At 39.4% G+C, this 17,967-nt stretch overlaps 2 protein-coding genes across 4 annotated transcripts in view; one reads left to right on the top strand and one right to left on the bottom strand.

The window, feature by feature from the left end:
* The window catches only part of LOC139694910 (cAMP-dependent protein kinase catalytic subunit 1-like), a 37,925-nt gene extending 30,081 nt beyond the window's left edge, over nt 1-7,844 (top strand). For 2 of the 3 annotated variants that reach the window (XM_071593408.1, XM_071593410.1), the window contains 2 exons: nt 2,721-2,866; nt 5,441-7,844. In XM_071593408.1, coding sequence (XP_071449509.1) covers nt 2,721-2,846 — 126 coding nt within the window. In that variant the 3' untranslated portion in view covers nt 2,847-2,866; nt 5,441-7,844. Of the gene's footprint in view, nt 1-203; nt 313-2,720; nt 2,867-5,440 lie in introns of those variants that run through there. The other variant, XM_071593409.1, reaches the window with a different exon arrangement.
* A 5,684-nt stretch (nt 7,845-13,528) lies between these two features.
* Nucleotides 13,529-17,169, bottom strand: Trs33 (trafficking protein particle complex subunit Trs33). The gene is made up of 4 exons (XM_071593746.1): nt 16,428-17,169; nt 16,292-16,353; nt 16,018-16,219; nt 13,529-13,734 (listed from the first exon to the last, which is right to left on the bottom strand). Exons 1-4 carry the CDS (start codon nt 16,521-16,523, stop codon nt 13,609-13,611), a joined length of 486 nt encoding a protein of 161 aa, XP_071449847.1. The 5' UTR covers nt 16,524-17,169; the 3' UTR covers nt 13,529-13,608.
* Nucleotides 17,170-17,967: the final 798 nt, after the last annotated feature.

Raw genomic sequence — 17,967 nt, 5'->3', positions numbered from 1 at the left:
CAAAAGCCTTGAAATGTATTTTGAAACTTTTTTGCTTTGGATGCAGCTAGATAGTTTATCACTAATCTATTTTTACAGATTTTCATGCATGAATTTATATCAGTATAATGGAATGTTTAACATCAAAGTAGTTTTATTTTAAAAACAAGTGCTCTTATGATTTAATTGCTTTTCCATTTCTCTTTTTCTACCATTTTGTTCAGATTGTGTTGGTGTTAATTCCATCCCTGATTAATGGTTATGGACGTGGTGGAAGGGCTTGTGTGTTTCGATGACCCCTGGAGCTGTGCTGGCAGGAGCAATGATGATTGGTCATGGTAGGGTCACCCATGCCAGATAGGTCGAAGGTTAGGAGCCAGATGAAAGATAGTCCGCACAGCGTATGTTCCTCAGTGAGATGGCGCAAAGGCATCTGATTTTGGATCTGAATTGGGGTGGCCATTGAGTGATGGTGTCACATCAAATACACTATTGATGAAGACAACAGGAAATCATCTCAGTTATTGTTTCCAAGGCTTTTATGATGAACAGTATAGAGAAAGTGTGTCCAGGCAACGATGGAACTTGACCCAATCGGCCATGCGTCATGCCCAGTAGCCGGAGAGGCAATGCTTCCATGGTTGTCATCTCACGAAAGCCATTGATGGCGAAGGAGTGCCAGCTGGCCGTAGAGAAAATAATGAATGAGGGTAAAGAGCTGAGTACTCCCGAGGAAATATGGGAATATTTCAAAAAAGGGATATTGAAAGCCGCAAAAGAAAGTATGAGAACCGTTAATTGGAAAAGAACAAAGGAACCATGGATCATAGATGTGATGATTAGAAAGATAGATGAGAGAAGGAAATGGAAGAATGGACACACTGAGTTTGGCAGAAAGAAGTGCAAGGAATTGAATGATAAATTGAGACAGGTAACAAATAAAGCAAAAGAGGCATGGCGGAAGATGCAGTGCAAGGATATCGAAGGCTTGCAGAGGAAGGGTGAAATTGTTTCACTATACAAGAAGGTGAAAACACTAATGGGAAGAAAGAAGGGAATATCTGTATTAACATTTAGAGATAAGTCAGATAAGATAATAGTTGAAATAGAAAAGATTTAGGAGAGATAGATGGAATATAATATAGAAGAACTGCGTGGTATAGAACTTAGGCCAACAACTTAGACATAGGAAAGGAACATAGCGTGGAGGAAGATAGTAGGTCCAGGCATACTCGACGATGAGATAGAAAGGGCATTAAGGGGGATGAAACTAAATAAGGCCATGGGGGTGGATAACATTCCCGTGGAACTTTTAAAGTGCTTAGGAAAATGTGGGAGGAAGAGGCTATATAGGCTCATTCGAAACATGGTCATTGAAGCAGGAGGATAAACGTAGACTGGAGGCATTTGAAATGTGGGTGTGCAGAAGAATGGAGAAGGTGAAATGGACAGAGAAGAAAACAAATGAGGAAGTTCTTGGTATGGTGGGTGAAGAGAGGGGTTTGTTGGGAGCAATCCTATGGAGGCAGGAAAAGTGGATGAAGGGGGTATTGACCGGCAGTGGGATGTTGGAAGACTGTAATTGAGGGGAGAATGTTAGGCAAATGAAGAAAGTGAAGGAACAGGATAGGGATGTTGCACGGGATGAAGGGAGGAAGGAAGTACTCAGAGAGGAAGAGGGACCTCATATAGACTAAAAGCGTAACGCAGACATGTGTGAGGAAGACAGAAAAATAGTTTGATTTCACACCCAGCTCAACTTGCTCTCAGCATCATCAGCAATAGGATAGAGAGTAGGGCAATTAAATACTTAGGGGATGATCAGGTTGCATTTAGGAAGGGAAGAGGCATATGCGTGATGCCATTGCAGTAATGAGATCAGTAATCGAGAGGAATATAGAATACAATCAGGTTATTATATGAATAAATATAAATGAAACAAAGTGGTGCAGTATTCTAGCATGAGGAAGGCTAGGTGGGATGTACAAATAAAATGGCAATGACTAGAAAAGGTGGAACAGTTGATGTATCTTTGTGAGTTTATTTGATGGATGATCATCCAAAGTATGATTATGTAAAATTTCTAATCACATCTGTAAATCCCTGATTTATTCTCCATTCCTTGAATTAGTGCTTTCCTCTAAGCGGTTCTTTCTTATCGAACTTATTGCTTTTACATAGTGCATGCTCTGGTGTAAGGAATTCAATTTAAATAAGATTTTTCCTTCTTCATATAAATGCATGAGTAATGGTTTGGGAAACCTTAATTAGATTTTTCCCTAAAATTGATTTTATTCTTGTAACCAAAGGTATTTTTAATAAATACTATTCTATGATACATATGTAATAAATACTATGAGCTATGTAAGATATTTTGTATGTGATGAGCTCAGAGTAGGTTGTGACTTAGACATTAATTTTGAGCCCCCCCCCCTCCCTCCCCATTTTTCTCTCTAGAGAGAATTTGGCGCATGTGACTCCGAAGTTTCTAAAAAATGTCTTGGTTAAGCCCCTTCATGTCCGCTATGCATTTAGGATGTAAATTTAGCATATCTCTGCTCACGCCTTTAATCACCCAATTCTTGTCCTGATGGTGATTGGATGTTAATTCTAAAGGTTAAAGAAACCTAGTGGACTTTGGACAATTTATTCTTATTATTGAGACACTGCTAATTAAGTGGTTTATGCTGATTCACTATAAACTTGTGGTCATTTCTAAGTTATAGCGTAATATTTTATAGGTGGAAGCACCATTTTTACCAAAATGCAAGAGCCCCTGTGATACAAGTAATTTCGATGACTATGAAGAAGAACCACTGCGAATTTCATCAACAGAAAAGTGTGCTAAGGAGTTTGCAGACTTCTGAATGTACTTGCATCAGTATATGTAAGTCCTCTGTTAATTGCCTCTTTTTTTTCGTTATACTATAATTTAGGTGCTTTCATTTGTCAGAATAACTCTTGTTTGTATGGACTTTAATATCATTCTATTCTATTGTAACTAACCATTTTAGAATTTTAAAAACAACTACTTGATTAATTTGGGGAATTTATGATCACTGGAAGTTCAGGAAGTATTGTCTAATCTTTGTGTGTGCCTTGTTAGAAGTATTTTGGCAATTAGCTTGTTGTGTTATGACTATACACATTTAATTTTTCACTTATGAACAATAAGTTTGATTTTGCTCACAGCTAAAGCGATTCTCAGGATAATTAACAAGAGGATGGTGAGCCGGGCAAATGAATAGTTGGGGGGTGCACAGTTTGGGTTCAGTAAGGGGAGAGCAATGCGTGATGCCTTTGCAGCAATGAGATCATTAATAGAGAGGAACGTAGAATATAACCAGGATCTATTTCTCTGTTTTGTACATGTCTCAGACTGGGAGTGGAGGGTCGGAATGGAGAGTCCGAATGGGCAGTGTTAGGAAGAGGTGTAAGGCAGGGTTGTCCATTATTACCAGTGCTGTTCAACATGTAAAGGAAATGATAAAAGAGGCATGGGTGAATTGGAAATATGAATGTAATTCGTAAAATCAGTTAGGTTTGCTGATGGCCAAGTTCGTTTGTCGGTCAGCCAAGGGGTTGCAAGCCTTGCTAAGTGAATTGAAAATTCACTGCGATAAGTATGGGATGAGAATAAATGTAAGCAAAAACAATAGATGCTCATAAACTTGAGCTGGGGCAGCAGTTGACATATTTCGGAAGTGTATTGGAACAGAAAGGGAAACAAATGAGGAAGTGTTCGGTATGGTGTGGGAGAAAAGAGGATTGCTGGGGGCAGTCATGAGAAGGCCGTAAAAATGGATGCAAAGCAATTTGTTTGGAAATGGCATGTTGAAGACTGTGTTTGAGGGGAGAATGCTAAGCAATGATGCCCATTTCGTTGAGCCCTAATTTTAATGCTTTATTTTTTATGTTGCCATAATGGATGCTGTACCTTCCTCTGGTGGAATGACGGTGAGAATCAGAGTTAAGGGAATGGATGCCAATGTTTTTCTTTCAATCAAAAAATTAATACAAATGCAGAGGAGTAATTTAATTCCTGGAATTCAATGATGGCCTTGATGGAGCATTATGAGGTTGCCCAGTGACCGTGATCATGCTGATGGCGTTCTTTTGCACATTAAAGAGAGTGAGGGAAATGGCTGCTGAGCTCCAAAATATCATACCCCAGGTTATATTTGAATACCTTTCCCCATGGCGTAAATTATGTATTATTGTTTTGCCTTTAGTCTTGTGCAGATGTATTAATAAATAGCGAGGACAACTGAGCTTACACTGTATGGATTTAACGTGTGTTTCCCAAGAAATATATGTGCACCAAGAAATGCCTAAAAATTTACATTCCATCGCTTGCTTAATGGAGCAGTCTCTAAGTCCGATCTTTGATATAAGACTTAATCCAATTTAGAGGGATGCCTATAATACCAATTCTATTTAGTTTATTTAGTCTATTATGGTTAACTTTAACGAAATCCTTTGGCAAATAAAAAAACAGCCCAAGAGTTTTGTGTTTAGCATCTAATGAGTTAATTAAGCTGTCAATTGCCTGATACACGGCAGTCATAGTAGATCTTTCAGATCTAAATCCATGCTGAGGATTGAATGTAAGAAATTGTTTTCAAGATAAGACACAATATTTATATACTTAAAAATAAATAATCATTCATTTGTGGGCAAGGTGAATTGTTCTCAACCTGACACAGAGATGGCGTTCTAATCAGGGAAAATTTATGATTCTTGCCTGGGTGAGGGTGTTATTATTTCATAAGACAACTTTCACATCGTTCTCTCAAGTAGTTTGTTTATGCATTTGGTTTCATTAGATGTCTTTTTTTAAATGGAAAAACTATGACTCTCATTCAGTAATAAAATTCGTCGTTTTTTCTTCCTTCACTGGCACATCAAATGATTTAATAGTATCCTTTTCTCTACAGTGCACAAATATGGCCACAAAATCATTTTTCTATGTAGTATGGCAGGACAATAGAGAGTAATTTGAAAGTGAGATGACAATTAATTCTTCAGTTTTTAACAGATGTGGACAAATACACACAATATCTGGTTCGAACTCGGTGATAGCCACTCCCAGCAGATTTAATTTGTCTCTCAAGCATTGGATATTAACTTTCTAGATTGTTAATGACTGACTATTTATGTCTAACCCTTTGAGGAGCACGGACGAGCCTTCAGGAAAAATATCTACTGACACACCGATGTTCCTACCAAAAACCAGATAGCATGGTGAACTAAATATTTTTTTTTAAGAATATGTAAGAGAAATTTGTATGAATATATGGTTGAATATACCTGTTGAATGTAGAGCCCTGGAAAATGCCCATAAGTAGACCGTGATTGGTCGACTTCCACTTGCACTATTGTTTGGCACTCGTAATACTCTGTGCACTCATGGGAATTTCTGGTGCTCAATATTAGGTCTTATACTGCTCTGTATTTTCAGGTGGGTGAAGAATTTCGGAGCAGGGCTTTGAAATTTCCTGGTCTCATATCTGGCTGCACAGTGGACTGATTTTCAAGATGGCCAAAAGATGTGTTGGAGGTGTTTTCTGATAATTTATTTGTTGACTTCCTAATTAGTTACACTTAAACTTTGAAAGGACAAGTTATCCAATTTGTGGGTGATATTCATTGAATGATGTTTCTGAGAAATAATAATAATATTTATTGACCCAAATATTTTACAAGATAATAATTAAAAATAACTAAAAAAAATATAGCATAGATCATATGAAAAAATGGCAGAATAGAAAGAACATAGAATATAGATAACAATGGTTCAAAGTCCTGAAGACTTTTCTAGAAAGTCCTGTATGTCGTACTAGCCTATCTCTAACTCAAATTGTTTGTTTCTTTATAAATTATTTATCCCTAGAAGAGGATTTTTTATGCCAGATGACAAATAGGTGTAGACTCAAATGGCTTTGGGGAAGGGACCCTTATTCTATTCATTATCGTAAAAATTGTACATCAATGTTCAGTGAGAAAACATTTGCACATCCACTCTTTGTCGCATTTTATTCTCATGCATGAGGGTAACTAGGGAAGTTCTCCCAATGGAATAGAAATAAATGAATTGTCTCATTGAATTTTTTTTATTTTTCAATGTAGGTTCCCCGTACACTAATCTACTTGGTCCAGCAATGTTCCAATGTCTTGATCCCATCTCGAAAATTAGATATCTTCAGGCATGCAAAAAATATCCATCTGCTGAGGCTGTTAGTTCTTTCTTTGAAGGCAATCTCCATCGGCCGGGGAATATTTTTTAGCTTGGGGAAGAGATGGAATTGGATGGAGCCAAATCTGGGGAATAAGTCAGGTGTGGTCCCTTTGGTATCTTAGTTCATGTATTTTTGCTACGGCAATGAAAATTTTGTGTAGGCTTGCATTATCACTTGATGAAAGAGTATCTTTCTTCCTTGCCAGGCCTGGCCTTTTTTCATGTCTATTATATTGAAGGTGGTCCAGGATGTTAGCATAGTGTAGTCCAGTGGGAAGATAATTTATCAGCAGAATTCGTTTTACATCCTAGAAAACTGGAGCCATCCCCTTTTCGGCGGAGCATTGCATTTGTTTCTTTGGTGGTGTTGAAACAACATGTTTCCACTACTTTGACTGTTGTTTTGTCTCTGGGGTATAGTGGTGGACCGAGGTTTCATCTGTGATCACAAACCGGGGCAGAGAATGTTGGTTGCTCTTAAAACGGATCAAACATTGTTGAAAAATTTCCACTCCAATGCATTTGTATTTGCATCAAAAGTTGTGGCACCCACTCATATCCGATGCCCCTGTTAAAATGTGATTTACCCATTTCGGATGACATCCCAACAGCTTCAGCAATTTCTTGCACTTTCAGTTGGGAATCCTCCATTACATTATTTGTGCACTTTTGCAATAATTTCTGGGGATGAGGCATATTTTGGCCAAACACTCCATGGATCATCATCTAAGCTGTCCCAATCAAACTTAAACTCGGTTTATCACTTGGCAACAGTTGAATATGAAAGAGCAAGAGTCCCCCAGAGTGTTCTGAAAGTCTGTGTGAATTTCCTTTACATTCATTCTTTTCTTTACAAAGTATTTAATTCCTGCTGGAATCTCAACTTCATCCATTTTCACAAATCACTTCACTGGGAACAACAACAGAGAGCCGTCCACACCACAGATCTCCACCCAGAGCACTGACACTGTACATCTCATATAAGGTTGCTAGTGCTGACATCTGGCGTCATTCCAAAAACCTTTCTTACTACCCTCGTATGTGAGCATTGGTAATAAATTCACTCCTGTTATCCACAGACATAAGTGGTAAATGTATAAACATGGCTGGGTAAAATTTTCGTGAAACTTGTAATAGTATGGTTTACAGGATTGCAGAGCAGGTATTTTTGTTACATACGAAATCCCGCATTTTTGCAAGACATATTAAACAAATTGATTTTAAACTTGGGAGATAATCCCCAGAAAATGATGCCGTGAGTTAAATGTGACTGGAAGATACCAAAATATGCCGTTTTTCACACTTCTAAGTGAACAATGTTGGCCACGTTTCTCATAATACAGGTATATCCACATATTTCAATTTTGGGACGCATCGATTGATTTGGACCTTTTGTGTATGAATGTTACTGTATATAATTTCTCTATGTTTGCCAATGTGATATTCCAAACCGGCCTGAGTACGGTTTGGTAAGAGTCTACATATGTATCAGAAATATCATTTATGCATGCACTATTCATCTCACAGAAACAACATGGATACTTACAGAAAGGAAATTTAATGTTATATCATGTTTGTAAAGTATTATTTTGTATCATAGAGAAAATAAAAAAGATAAAGCAGATGAGTTATTTTTTCTAAATGAATTTCTGACAAATTTCGGGTTCAATTTCAAAATATTTAGGTAATACTCAAGAGCACGGGCAACTAAAAATGAATGTTTGCGGAATATCCCCAGGCCATTGAGCAGCTGTTTCAAGCAATACCACAGGACTTGAAGCATCATTTCATTACTGTGGATGAAGCATGGTTACGTTACAACATGCTGAAAGTAAGGAATAGGCCAATCTATGTATTGCCAGCAGGGAGTCTGCACCAAAGAAGGTGGAGACTGTTCTGTCAGCTGCAAAGGTTATGGTTGTGAAAGGATAAGGGTTGCTTCCTGAAATTTGGAAGAATGGTGCCCCTGTCAAGCAGCCAATGTAGAATAGCAGGGCAAAAATTTGAACACTGCAGGAGATGATACTCAACAACTAGAAAGTTATGCCTGAGACAAAAAATTTGTTGTCTCAGGCGTAACTTTATGGAATTTGCATACCATATTGAAATGAAATAATTTACTTTGTGATTCTACTTAAAATTGTGTCGAAGTACAAAGTAAATTATTTCATTTCAATATTTTGTGTACTTTGTTGTGAATTTATTCCTGTAAACTCTTAAAAATACATTAATTCCTTCAATTGTTCCTGGCTCAACCTTGTGGAAATTCATTTTAATGAAATTAAGAATACAAAGTAACTTTCGACTGTCCGTAATTAACCGGTTGTACGCTAAAAAAGGACAGTGGAAAGTTACTTTGTATTCTTAATTTCATTACATTAATTCCTCTTTAAATTCATAATTTTTAATGGCTTTTCTTATTTCTTTAGAGATACTTAATTTAATGCCATTCATATCATCAAACATTTAAAAGTAGTTGGTAATATTATTTGTATTATTAATTACTTACTACATCACTAATATTGGGCAAAAAGCACAAATCGAATTGCATTTTCGCATAAACTATAGCATAAATGACACCTTGTGTCTGTACTTTTGGCAAACCATTGACTGACTCTGACTGGTGAGCATTGTGTCCTGTTGATTGCCATATCTATTATAACTGTTAGTATTTATTCAAACCATTCAGAAGGGGAGACGTTTGCTGTTCTGTCAAGCAAAATTTGGCTAATATATTTCTTAGACCCGTCGTATTTGTGGAAAAATGTTAGCAAAATGCCTATACTGACTTACAGCATATGACTGAAAGCGGTATAAATAATTTTAAGCAGATATTATGGTGATGGAAAATGATAAATAATCTAAGATAAAATATATAATAACTCCTTTCTAGGACATTATTTTACCAAATGGAATCATAGCAGGCATACGAGCAAAAAATCACCTCTGGATGTGCATGAAAACATTGAAAATTTACAATTGAAGACAAGGATGACCTACCCAAATGAGAGACTCAAAAACAGAATAAAAACACTTAGACAATGGAGCATGACTAGCATCTAATTTCCCAACAATGGAAGTATTGTATTTAACAATGCATTCTCTTCCCGTCTCAAAGATTTATAATAAAATCTCATGTTGATTTTATGAAAATTAATATGGAATCTTTCTCGGACAAAATGATTAAAAACTAACCATCAAAATAAAGATGCATATCTAAATGTAGATGAGAAAATTCAAGGTTCTTGATCTAAGAAGAAGAAGAGGATGCCTCCAATGTGGGATAACACAAATGGATGCAGGAACTCCAGACCTTGACTAGCCTCGATAGAGCCAGTAGAAGAGGTGCAAACATTAAAAATTGATTTTCTATTTTCATGAATAGTTATAAGATCTCCTTTTATTATTATTGGTATTCTAACAGTTAGGGTAGATTTTGGATGGACACAGACTATTGTCATGGCCGAAGAGGGAAGCTGAAGCGACTACCAAAATGAAAGGAAAAAGCTAATAGAAGAAAACTGCGGAACGTTTATCGTCACACTGCTCAATTACAAGGGGTGCGTAGGTGCGGACGGAGCAAGATGTTGCTTGTAGCGATAGGTCTTGCTGCGGACTGCTGGCTGATTGATGAAGGCGTCTTCGTCTCTGCTCTCCAGTTCTGTTGTCACGTGGTTGGCGGCCGTGACATCATTGGTGGGAGCATAGCACATAATGAGAGAGTCGTATTTGGTTTATGCTTCTTTTACTTAACCCTTAACAAGCAATGGGGCTCAGGCACCGGGGAGTATGGACGAGGGAGCGGGGAAAGGCAGGGCATCTCTGGTGTGATCGTAGGAGCCTACGACCGACGGACTCAGAGACAGGGTGGCAGGTGAGGGATGGGGGTAAGGAATGGGGTCCAGGAGTCGGGAAGGGAATGGGGGTCCTGCTTCCTCGCCCTATGTGACTACCTCTTTGTGGAGGCGTCCAATTCGTCTTACCAGTCCTTGGGACTATGAAGACGTTTTGTGTTCTTCTGCGTTGTCTCTTGGCGGCTGTATTACTTCAGGGAAGTCGTCTTAGCACTTCCTTGGCTTCTTCCCTGGCGGAAGTGATGCAGGGGTGTCCAGGCTAGCGATGGGTCGTTTGTGGCGATCCCACGGCCAGACCTGTGCCTCGGAGATTCTTCGGGTAACAGCAAAGTCCGACTCCGCTGCTTTTCGGAAGAAATCCTGCACTGCCTTCGGAAGTAGAACGTCTAGGTGAAGAATCGGCCGAAGTCGACTCAACGACGCAAAGCCCTTGGCGTGGGCGCGCTCGCACTGGGATTTCCAGGTGAGCTTTCGATCCATCAGCACTTAAGTAAGTCGACTTCGGCCGATTCTTCACCCGCGAGTTCTAAGCGCGGACACTAAGAGTACCGAGGCGTGCGTGCTCCCAGCAATTACGTACGCATCACCGGTATGGTCTGGAGTGCCAAAGACGAGTCTTGCCCGAGTCCAGGTGGTGCAGACTGCTGCACTTCGGTGTATATTGGGGCGGGGTCGCTACGAACCTGCCTCAAGCATGCGCCACGACGGGAATTTGGAACCGCTAGACGTTCTACTTCCGAAGGCAGCGCAGGCTTTCTTCCGAAAAGCAGCGGAGTCGGACTTTGCTGTTATCCGCAGAATCTCCGAGGCACAGGTCTGGCCGTGGGATCGCCACAAACGACCCATCGCTAGCCTGGACACCCCTGCATCACTTCCGCCGGGGAAGAAGCCAAGGAAGAGCTAAGAAGACTTCCCTGAAGTAATAAAGCCGCCAAGAGGCAACGCAGAAGAACACAAAATGTCTTCGTAATCCCAAGGACTGGTAAGACGAATGGGACGCCTCCACAAAGAGGTAGTCACATAGGGCGAGGAAGCAAGGCTCAACCCCAGAGGAAGAGCGCTGAGGGCACAAGCGGACGAGGAAGGACTAACGGTACTTGGCCCGACGGAGCCGACTCAGGTTAGGGGCGGTGTCCTGGATATTGCGATTGCTCTTGGTATTAGGACGTCGCTCAGCATACATACGTGTGTCGAGCTCTCGTCGGATCACAATCCAATAATCCTCTTCATGGGTACCAAAGCTCCAAGTGTTCCTTCGGCGAGCAGGTGGGATTATAAAAGAGCGGATTGGGCTTCCTACAGGAGACACATCGCCTCGAAGCTACCGAAGGAAGCTGAGGAACCCACGACGGGTGAAGAAGCGGACGACATGGTACGTCATCTTGTGGAGACGGTTACCACTGCTATGGAGACTTCCATTCCAAGGAAGGCGGTGCACCCACACTTCCTCCGAATATCACTCCCAACCCCGGTGCGTGCACTCGTCAGGCGCCGGAATAACATCCGTCGTCACTGGCAGCGATACCGAACCACAGACCTGAAGAAACAGCTGAGAGCCCTGAATGTCGAAGTCCAAAATGCTCTAACAGAAGTCCGGAAGGACCACTGGGAATCACACCTGGAGGAGGAACTCCTCAATGAAAACGGGGAAGAGAGGGTTGATGGCGTGTGGAAACTGCGCGGCTCTCAGCACACCGACCCTCTCAGCATAAGCGGAAATCAAGTAGTGGAGAATGGCGGATGGAGAAATTCACGCTGAGACATCGCCCAATAGTGCGATGTCTGTGCCAAGGGAAATATCTCGACTTGTCTCCACACAACAGAGATTCTTGTCCGAGCTGGCACATGCTGCACAAATTCTTGTGTCGGTGAGAATGAAATAGTGAGTGTGTGTGGGCTGAATTTTGTTTTAACTTCAGGAATAATCGAACTGAAACTTGTGCAATGATTCAAGAGGCATTCTGCAGTGAATCCGGCACAGTGTTGGGGGAATGGGAGGGTCCATCTTCCCCAAGAATCAAAAAAAGCACGCATGTTGTGAGTGAACCTGAGGGCGATGTCAATCGTTTTCATCTATTGGAAGAGATTATTCATTCTGAATGTGCCCACAGCAAATAGGCAGCACTAAATGGAGGTCATGATAACGTTAAAACACACCATGTTGCAGAAGAGACCACAATATTCAATTGTTCCCAGCTCAACGTTGTGGAAATTCATGTTAATTAAATGAAGAATACAATGAAAGTGGAAAGACACATTGTATTCTTCATTTAATTAAGAGAGCACAAACCCAGAAAACAAGTATTGGTGCATTCATCACGACAATTCCCCAGCACACACATTTTAGATTGTTTCTTAGAGTTTTTGGCCAAAAACAGCACACCAGTGATGCCCCAGCCACCTTACTCTTTGGTTTGGACTCTTTCCTATTTCCTAAGTTGAAATCCACCTTGAAAGGATGCCAATTTGAAACTATTGAAGACATCCACACAATATTGTACAACACACTTAACAGCTATCCCAAAAGAAGCGTTCCAGGGGACATTCGAAAGCTGGGAAGAAAGTTGGGAGCATTGCATTGGCAGCTACCAGTTGTAATTTGAAAGCGATAAACAGGATTTAAGGGTTACTAAAAAAAATCCAAGTATTTATTCAAACAGTCTCATATTTTTTTGAACAGACCTAGTAGGTTTACTGTATCCAGTGAGCCTGTGGAAATGCTTTATGTTGATATGAAAGGCATAACTTACTTCTTCCACTTAAAATATATTTTGCTGCTGTAATTTCAACCTCACCTGATGCTGTTGAACTACAACAAAACCTAGGTGGTGAGAAACATATGTATATTATGGAGGGAAAACGTGAATGCTACTCAACTAGTTACACAAATTTAACCTTTCTCAAAAGAATCAGTAAAGCAATTATACTTAATCATGAATATTTCTCAAGCCTGCAATGTGTGTGTCACTAGAATCTGAATTGGCAAAGTAATTACTAAGACTATATAATCTGTTCACTTTTTTCAGGATCGTCAGATGAAAAGAGCACAGTTAATGATGGAAGACTCATATGTGACTGAAAGTTGCTGTAGTAAGCCATCTATAGTATATTTAATTCTAACATGTTTGCAAGATTTTGCAGGATTAATCCAATTTTTTCCATCGTGGAACATAGGCCATTGGTATGAATCCCCCAGTTAAAGGGCTCATCAATAGACATTCCTAAAAACTGGGTGCTGCTCTGTTCCCTTCCTATTGGAGCGCCTTTTAAGCAGAGGTCTAACTGATGAACTAAACTTCTTTTTCTTAATGGTAAATAATTTGTTAAGAGTAATTAATAATAATATCATCAGACTGATCGCAAAGATATGGATGATGATAATGGCTGGGCTAAATGATTCCATCAGCGGTAAATATAGGAGGTATGAATGAATTTAAATTGCCGTTTAACAAAGATACATTTAATAACAAAGAATAAATGAGGAGTATACAATGGAATGTTACCACTAATATAAAAGATACATATATTCAGACTTGATTAGTTCTTCTGAACTTGGATGTGGAATTTACAAGCAGGCATTTGCTGTATCTCGGCAGTGACAGTGCAGTCCAATCCTAGATTGGCAAGTGCACCTCTGATGAGCCCACAGGTGAAGGCAACAAACTGAAACAAATAATATTTATTAAAATTAAAGCACGTGAAACCATACGATTTTTGCAGTAAAGCAAATCTTAAAGCCTTTGAAGTGCCCCTTTTCATTTTTTTTTTCTTTGGGCCTCCTGTGCATGCATCTTGCAGAATGGTAGCTGCAATTGCGTGGCAGATCACATGCTTCACCCCTGGATGCACCACGGGATGTGTTTGTCTCGATGTCTTTGTCCACAGTTGACAAGGTTTAAAGCAAATCTGTCCAAATTTGGGGTCAACTGGGCCACTTTGAGCCATCTTTGAGCAGGATAAAACCAGAGAGATATTCGACACTTTATTTAAGAAACTATTGCATCGATATGCGAGTCAATGGAAGTAGTTGCAATTCTAAGGGGAGTTATCAGAGGACTCTTCAGATATTTTGCTCTTGATATAACTCTTGGTGCGGTTCATCCTTGTACATACTTGTACATCCTTGTACATGCTGTAGTTGCTCACACATAACTACTACCAAAAAACCGATGACATGGACGAGGGATGCTGGACTCTGGAAAGGTAGGACTTCAAAGATTTCAGTGGAGGGACATGATTAAATTTATCTTTTAAGTTGAGTGACAGTTATATGCATTCAAGTTAAAAAAAACTACCGGATTAGATTAAAAATGCTGACTGAAAATAAAGTCAAACACATGCAAAAGTGAAGGATCTCAGGTTTTCCCGGCGTATGGTATTCAAGAAGTTCTCTCAGGTTTCACACGGGAAATCTTCAGGGTGACCCTGAAGACGATGGCAGAGTCAGCCTTCGACACGTCGGTGTACTGCAACCTGACCCGGTGGGTAACCCGAGAGAACTTCTTGAACATGCAAAAGTTTTGTTTATTTTTACAAATCTCTGAAAACTTTTTTTTCAAACCCTTGCATCAAATTGAAAAGCAAGGCTGCATATTTGGGAGGAGAAATAAGAAATTGGAAACCAAATAAGTTGATTTATTAAGTTCAGTCCTAAGATTGATTGACTTTGGCCCTCCATTTTTACTAGCGTTAAGTCAATATATTTGTGTGGGCACTGTTAATTGTGTGGGAGGAGGGAGGAGAGGTAGGGGTTGAAACATTGAATGGTAATTTGCGATGCTCCACTGCTCTAAAGATGAGTGAGTGCCTTGGGACCCAATTAAATGCTGAATCACTTGAACTGATTGGTGTGGAGTACAAAGTAATGAACAGTCATCAGGGAAAGGATTCAAAACATTGGAAGGAAGGCACAAATAGTGTCTTATGGAAAACAATCAAAGGAGACAGTGCATGAAGAATTTGCAATGCTATTTGAGCGTTTTATCTACAAATTGGGAATAAATGGGAACTGAGTATTCCTGATGAGTTAGTTGGATCCCATGAGCAATGGGATTCGTTACTGTTTGCTGTAGAGCATTGTACATGCAAGCCCTGGCGCACAATAGCTGCAACAGGAGCACCATGACCTTAAATAACGGCTAGTGAAGTGACAATTGACAAAATATCCTGGTTAGATTCCAATCACTCTTGAGGGAAAAGGAAGGCTTAAAATGAGTGACTTCCCTGATCTGAGAATTACTGTAGAGGGGGCTGTGGCAGTAAATCGGAGGTTGTTTTAGGGTATTGGGGGGAGTGGGGGACTCCATTACGAGTGGACCAAGTGTGAGGATAGGTGGAAGATGACGGCATGCAACCCAGGAATTGTCAACTAAATTGTAGATCAGGAATCTAAGAGATACGGAAAATAATTGGGGATTGATGCTAACCATTAATACTCAAGAAACACAATAGAGAAATTGCTCTTGTGAGCACTTGGGTTTCAAGTTAGTTTTGCCATTGGAGGTAAGACTATAACTAGCTGTTTTACATTAATTTCTTCTCCCTGAACGCTAATGCTGAACAGGAATGAATACATAAAAATTAGCAACCACAGAAGGCTTACATAAAAAATGCATTATAATATTAGCAAATAGATGTTTTGACCTGGCCATCATATGAATACTGCTTATGACTTAAATGTACTAGGCGAGAATAATGCAAAATATAATCACGACAAAAACATTTAGTGACCCCAAGAAAAATAGATAGAAACGTGGCCACCCTTACTTAATTTAAAATACTGATTATGAGTTTCCAACCAAAAATGGGGTAATTAACAGGGACTCAGGGGGGAAACAGCGTTTGCTGCCGTAATTCGTTTCGAGCGATTACAGGAGCACCTAAATCGTGCATTGCTTCTATAGTAAACGAGAGCAATTTTTTTACTAAAAAAAGAACCGATAATACCTTGGGCGCTGCTTCTAAGTACTGCCTGCTGGCAGATATTCTTGTGAGAAAACGAAATGAGTTTTCATGAAGGACGTAAACACCTTGATGATTAGTTCTTAAATTGTCTATTTGTTTCTTGTAAATTGATGACCAGAAGTCCGTGCATATAAATTTCATTGTTTCTAGCTCATCTTTAAATCTAGGCCATTCTTTCGTTAATCTGAAATTAATTGATTGCATTGAATAAGTATTACAGAGAAAGTAAATGCCATGAATTGATTCAGGTACCGACCTTTCAATCATTCGGTAGCCCGAAGAGAAGCCGATATATTCCAATGATGTTACATCTCCCTTCTGTGAAAAACAAAATTAGCTGAAGGTTCAAATACTAGCACAACTATAAAAGGCAGTAAAAATGTGGGCGTTACCTTGGATTCTTTGGAATTATCTAAGATGTACGATACCAACTCGGCATGCAGAAATTCGAAGAGAACTTCGTCCACCATTCCACGATTGCTACTCATTTGGAATTAGCAATACACTACGTCAAACGCAATCCTTTACTCAGATATGTACGCAAACATTCCTTAATTATACAGATTGACACTCTGAGAACACAACGAAAAAACTAATTTGTCGCCAATAATGGGAGCAGAAAACCTCAGAACAACATTTCAAGAGAAGCTAGTAACATTATTTTCTTTGATCGCCAAAATGATTTACGCTCTTCTTTTAACAAGTTCGCGACAACAACGCTCCAACGTTAGTGTTATCATTTTCTGCCGTGCCCCGAAAACATTACACACTCCTGCCTAAATACAGGCGAGCATGGTTGCCATCCATTGGGATTTCTAATTGGGGAAAAATTGCGCCAATTAAGTCGTAATATTGTTGAAGTTTTATCATTTACAGGGTAAAAATGATCTACATTATTTGAAAATGCTAATTTAATATTTTTCGACATAAATGATGTTGTCATGATCAATAAGTAAAATTATTACCACGCACGGACAAAAGTGGAACATCGGTGACTATGTTTTAAACTTAAAATAGAACTAGCACTGCCCACGGAGGAAGTCCCACGAGTAAACAATTTACTTTCTTAAATTTCGGCAAGAGGCCCAATTGATAGAGCGTTGCCCTACTGATCGGAGGGCCCAGGTTCGATTGAAGTTCTACCTGTTCCTGGGCAATTTTTCGAGTAGCAGATATCCCTGAGAAACTATAGGCGGTACAGGGAATGAAACTGTCCCCAGATGTGGGAAATTTACATGTCGTTAGCCTTTTTATTGGTTCAACCACTCCCTCTCGTGACACACCAACCTTCTGTTTGACAACTGTGGCTATGTCTACTACGCAGCTTGCAATTAAATCTTAGTTTTAGTTATAGCGTCTCAAATATTATTTCTCTATGGAATATGCAATCCTATTACGTGGATAACTACCCAAATAAAAGTTCAGTTGTGCATTTTTCAGTCCATTTGATTCTCTTGCAGGGGTTATGTTTGCAGACATGTAAATTAGAAATAGCTTACATTCCTACGGAAACCTAGACATCCCGTGACCAATTAAATTCTTAATTCTCAAATAGAGCGCCATTCAAGAACAAAATGCAAATATTTTCCCCCAAGAGAAATATTACACTAAATTGATAGAATTTACCTATGTATTTAATGATTGAATTGACCCATGTATTATTAATAATAATTATGTATTCCACATATAGAGGTAACCTCAAAATAACTTAAAAGGCATAACAAGCCTCTGACCAATTTAGCGTTATTTTTTAAAAAATGTTAACACCCACTGAATACTTTCAGTTGTTAATTGGTAGATTTTCGTTATCTTCGTAGGAGGAATGAAAAATTTGACAGGATATTCACAAAATTATTTTAATTGACCGACCCGGGATTAGGCTTTTCACACAGTCATTTGCAAGATGAGGAAAATGTTCATCACCAGCCATAC

Source organism: Hetaerina americana, unplaced genomic scaffold (assembly GCF_022747635.1).
Source record: "Hetaerina americana unplaced genomic scaffold, ioHetAmer1.1.p SCAF_6, whole genome shotgun sequence".
Lineage (NCBI taxonomy): Eukaryota > Metazoa > Arthropoda > Insecta > Odonata > Calopterygidae > Hetaerina > Hetaerina americana.
The sequence above is the reverse complement of the archived record's forward strand: the minus strand, read 5'-3'. Positions and strand labels throughout refer to the sequence as shown.

Bases quoted from the DNA above. Each gene is read 5' to 3' on its own strand.
- Trs33 (XM_071593746.1), bottom strand. From the start codon at position 16,523: ATGAGTAGCAATCGTGGAATGGTGGACGAAGTTCTCTTCGAATTTCTG. The intron at 16,220-16,291 runs GTCGGTACCTGA...AATTAATTTCAG, and splicing joins GGCTACCGAATGATTGAAAG to ATTAACGAAAGAATGGCCTA. The intron at 13,735-16,017 runs GTATTATCGGTT...TATTTGTTTCAG, and splicing joins ACTTAGAAGCAGCGCCCAAG to TTTGTTGCCTTCACCTGTGG.